Here is a 5,381-nt window from a genome sequence, read left to right as displayed (position 1 = left end):
GATAGATAGATAGATATTACCTCCCCTCTTTCCCTCTTTTTCAACCATCCTTATCGCTTTCTTTCTTCACAGTCTGTCAGGCACTTGACACTCTCACTGCCTCATTTAGCAAAAGGCCAGCAAGCTGGTCACCTTCCCCTGTATCTTTTTGTCTCTCTGTTCAATAACAGTAAGCTTTAGTGGCAGAACTATGCAGCCCCGGTCTCTTAACATAGCTACATGTTCACTGTTAACATTTAACAAGTGACAAACAAGTGCTACATTATTGTAGACAAGTCATAGAAGAGCGGTTGAGGTGGATTGTGGGTGTACAAAGCACCAGACAGACAGCTTTAACTGTCTTTCAAAAAGTATTTGCCGTTGCAAATTAATAGTAGTTTACATAAACACTAGAGAGACTTAAAGTTATCAGATATAAAAATTAAAGCATTTTAAAATGTATTTAAAACATTATTTTCAGGTCCTCAAAGGCACATTTTTTCAGTGTATTTCCAATGAATAACATTTCAACATTTGACCTACAATTTGCTGATCTAGTGGGGCATAAAAACATATGTAATGCTACATGTATGATTTTAATTTATGAGACAACAATGCAGTGAAACTTTGAGTCTGTAGTCTGCTGACTCCTTTTCTTTCTCACACATTCTTTCCTCCCGTCATTCACAGTTTGCATCCCTCCGTCTCATCCCTCTCTTCTCATTAGTGTAATAACCAATTAACTCCGGTTCTTGGTTACTTACATTTTTGTATATATTTCCTCATTAATTCGTTTCCTGTTGAAAGCGCATTGCACTGTGATTGGCAGCTCACGCTAATTGCTCAGACTGTGAGTGTACAAGATAGGCTCTCTCTCTCTCTCTCTCTCTCTCTCTCTCTCTCTCTCTCTCTCACACGCACACACACACACACACACAAACACACACACAGGCACACACACAGGCACACACATACAAAGGGATCAGTGTGATGGTTTTAATTAGATTTAGCCTATCAGCCTCCAACTCAGAGAGGGAAAGAAGGCAGATTACTGCTGCTCTCTATAATGGCCTTCCAACACTTTATCTGAGGTTATGGTGGAAGGAGACGACTTCAAGGTCACTAGCATCATTGAGGGGAAGAGATGTGTGGGAGAAGGTTTTAAAAAACAAACAAACAAGAGATTCCAAAATCACATGTAGAATACCCTCGGGAAAGTCACATTGGTACAAATGAAAGGGCATTGATTTTTTCTTCTTCGAAAAAGCCAATCACATATCAAAATATGTTGCTGGATTTCCACATATTCATGAATCCACCATATTGAAAACCAACAGAGCTCCCTGGTTGTCCATAACCATTAGTAAGTAGATTTGTTAACACTTTGGAAAATTCTGAACAGCTGACCTGGAGCTGTATAAGCTATATGAATAGTTAAACAACTCCCCAATCAGTTAAACAAACCTTTCTGTGTACATGACTGATTACAGGCTGATTACAGCCACAATTCAGCTTCACAATTGTTTTTCAAAAGATTGATTGGACAGAATCCACAAGACACACAAACCAAACACACATACAGACACTCACAAACTGAAACACACACCCACAGGCAGAACATGTCAGAGCCTTTTTGTTATAATATCCAGACTGATCTCCATGAACACTTATAGCTCATGGTTTATTCTTACCCTTATACCCTTACCTGATCCATAATTCATCACCTAATAGCATTTGACAAGCATTATTTGAGTAAGCTGTGTTGTACCTTTCAGCATATAGCTAAGATGAAAAAGCCTTAACCATTTACCAGCGAATGTAATTTTAGCTCTTTGTTCTATTCTACCAATAATCTATACTTTACATTTTTGCTGCCCATTTTTTAAAGTCAGTCCAAACTGTTATATATTTCTTGTGTATTTCCTCCACTGCTCCAGGCAGCCATTTGTTTTCTTTCATTTCCGTTACCTCACAACAATAATTTAAACAAAAACTATTGCAGTCATGATGTTCACTGTGATGGATTAAGGCTGAACGTGATTTATTTTTTACTATTTTAGGTTTAAAAAAACGTGGTTACCCTAAATGAAAATGATCTGTTGAGTTCCACACAGTGAGGTATACAGATATTAAATTTGGGGGAATAAAGGGCACTGGTATTGAATTAGTTCTCGGTATTGGGAGAGACCCTGAGTTTTAGCGTATCCTAATCAATATCGGGAGATACATAGGGAGTTTGGTAAAGAGAATGGGGTAAGAATTAAAAAATAAACACAGGTCTTTTAATGTATGGCTGTGGTCTGACGATAAAACACTATATCTATCTAACTTCAACTTACAAAACAAGTGGCTGGCCCTTTCTCCTCCCACTTACTCTGTCCCTTACTCTTCCGCCCTGGAACTCGACCTAAAAATGAACACCCCATAATAAACTAATCTCCCTCAAAATAAAGCCTTTTTACCATCTGACTCTATTACAATAATTATTCTGCTATGTGTTTTATTATAGAACATGCTGATGTGTGTGGTTGGGTATTAGTGCACGCTGTTTACAGAATGTGTGTATACGTGCGTGTGTGTGTGTGTGTGCGTGCGTGTGTGTGCAGGCATGTGTGTTTATGTATGTTTTGTGGGTTGTGAGCACCACAGAGGCTTTCCCTGTGTGGCTGTAAAAAGCACGCAGCGAGAAAAAACGCTGAGTTTTTGATGCTAATGTGAAGTGTCATATCTTCCCTCGCAGTGTGTGCATATTTGTTGTGTGTGTGTGTGTGTGTGTGTGTGTGTGTGTGTGTGTGTGTGTGTGTGTGTGTGTGTGTGTGTGTGTGTGGGTGGGTGGGTGTATACAGTATGTGTGCACCGAGAACTTATGCAATTACAGTTCCTTTTTGCATTACCACACTGACTAAAATGCTGATGGACGTACAGCCCTAAGCTGACACAAGCAATCACTCTGCGACCGTGTGTGTTTATGTGCGTGTGTGAAACATGTAAAAACACACTAATTCTTAATGTTTTGTGACTGAGAGTGCTATGTTGTAGGCAAAAGTTGGAGTACACAGTACAGTACACACACATGCGTGCACGCACACACACTGTCTAAGAATAGTCAGTTCACACAGCGGTACTGAAGCTCAGAAGGCCAGTTACTGTGAAAGGATTTTCATTAGTTGAGTTCTGAAGGCAGAGCTGATCTGTACAGCAGGTCCTTTTCTACTCCTCCAACCTGAGAGCCGAGAGAGAGATACAGTCTCTCGCCCTGGGACATTAATCGGCTCATTAATGTTCTTTCTTCTAAACTGCTAGAATTAAAGTTTCCTCCTCCATTTACATTCTACTATTGCTGCTACACCCATTACTTCTAAAGGAATCACTACTTAAACTGATGCTATTATCACAGTAACGATGTACTATATGGCCTTCAATACTGTTGCTAATACTCTTTATATATTTCTACTAGTCCTACTGGTATTATTACTACTGCAATACCAAAACTGTTATCAAACTACTTGCTCACAGTACTACTGTACAGTCTTCATATCATAGAGAAGTGATTGTAGTATTAGGAATCTTTTTACAGTTTTCAACTGTATTACATGGTCTGGCATGGTCAAATTATATCCTTGACCTTGGAAATAGAAGTTTGACCAAAAAAACATGAACTACTGAAAACAAAAGGTCCATTTATTATCTTTTCCAAAAGCTTATAATTTTATCAAATGAACAAACTCAATCCACTTCACACATGAAGACTGTGTGAATTGGCTGAAAGCTGCAAAAATAATTTGTCAAATTAGAAGTCTTGCCTAAAAGGGAATAAGAAATACCTAATAACTTATATCTATCTTGGAGGTCATTATGTGTCAAAATGGGAAACAATATAGTTAATGCTTAGTTAAAGTGACCATGGTCATGAAGGCTGGGTCATGACCGAAAGAACGAGATCCAGGGTACAAGCGGCCAAAATGGGTTTCCTAGGAGGGTGGCTGGCGTCTCCCTTAGAGATAGGGGGAGAAGCTCAGTCATCCTTGAGGAGCTCGGAGTAGAGCCGCTGCTCCTTCGCGTCGAAAGGAGCCAGTTGAGGTGGTTCGGGCATTGGTAAGGATGCCTCCTGGGCGCCCTCCTAGGAGGTGTTCCAGGCACGTCCAGCTGGGAGGAGGTCGGGGAAGACCAGGACTAGGGGAGAGATTATATCTCAACTGGCCTGGGAACGCCTCGGGATCCCCCAGTCGGAGCTGGTTGATGTGGCTCGGGAAAGGGAAGTTTGGGCTCCCCTACTGGAGCTGCTGCCCCCGCGACCCGATACCGGATATATATAGCGGCTGAAGATGGATGGATGGATGGATAGTTAAAGTGTCCACTGATTGCAGGAGCTGTGTGTGACATGGAGGCCTTTGCATAATGTTATCTTTTTACATATAATCAAATAGTATAAAAATACCATGGTAGACATAGAAACACACATTTGAGTTTCCACATGCAATATATACTTTTCTTTATTTTGTTAGTTATCATAACTTGTATTACTGTCTCGTCAAGAGAGGTGATCAAACATTTATCAACAGTGCATCTTGAAAGCAGTCTTTGCTATGACACTATCAGCATGTGCTAATAGTGTCTGCAGTAGACATTTGCCTTTATTAGAGAGAGGCACTTTGGGATTCAAAGCCCTGGTCTCAGTTGCTAAGCATTGAGACATTTCTCTTCATCTATCCATATGCTGTCTGCACACTACATCTGCTACATCCTCCAATCTATCTGCGGCTTCGTTTTAACTTTCTCCTCCCCCTGGTTATCCTTTCTTCCAAATTATGTTTCATTTGCTATACTTAATTCAACTCTCTCTTTCTCTCTCTCTCTCTCTTTATCAATCCTTTTCTCTATCTCTTCTCTCCCTCCTCCTCTTTCTCTCTTTTTTTCTCCTTCCTCTCTCTCTCTGCAGCCATCGGTGTCCAGATGACTCTGGATGTGATAGAGTCCAAATTCTGGGCCATTGCAGCACAGGTAAGTACATACAGGCTCAATGTGATGCACTTGTTCTCCTCTATAACGGTTCTTGCTCATTTTTGTGATTTTCTCCAATAGTTAAATAACAAGTATGATGAAAGATCTTAATCCTGTGGACATTTCACTAAATGAATCCTTTATATTTTAGATCTGAGAATTTTTTATTTTTTTTGTTTTTTATTTTTTTTATTTTATTAATTCAGGACAATGCACATTGACGAACATGCACAACAGTACACGTAAATGTGCCAAATTGTAGCCCAAGGGCTAATTTCCATCTGCAGTCCAATAGGCAGAGTTCCAGTAAAAAAAGGCATAGGATAGTAGCATTTAGTATATAAAAACAAGAAGAAACAAAAAAAGAAAAAAAGAAAAGAAAAAACAGGACAATTCATTAG

The 5,381-nt window shown here is 39.7% G+C and overlaps 1 protein-coding gene across 5 annotated transcripts in view; it reads left to right on the top strand.

Annotated features, from left to right (window-relative positions):
* Positions 1 to 5,381, top strand: part of cacna2d4a (calcium channel, voltage-dependent, alpha 2/delta subunit 4a) — an 82,414-nt gene that overhangs the window by 64,121 nt on the left and 12,912 nt on the right. For all 5 annotated transcript variants that reach the window (XM_032504780.1, XM_032504781.1, XM_032504779.1 and 2 more), the window contains one exon: positions 4,919 to 4,980. In XM_032504780.1, the coding sequence (XP_032360671.1) occupies positions 4,919 to 4,980 (62 nt within the window). The remainder of the gene's footprint in view (positions 1 to 4,918; positions 4,981 to 5,381) is intronic.

Source organism: Etheostoma spectabile, chromosome 23 (genome assembly GCF_008692095.1).
Source record: "Etheostoma spectabile isolate EspeVRDwgs_2016 chromosome 23, UIUC_Espe_1.0, whole genome shotgun sequence".
Taxonomy (NCBI): Eukaryota; Metazoa; Chordata; class Actinopteri; order Perciformes; family Percidae; genus Etheostoma; species Etheostoma spectabile.
This window is presented reverse-complemented; position numbering and strand designations above follow the sequence as displayed.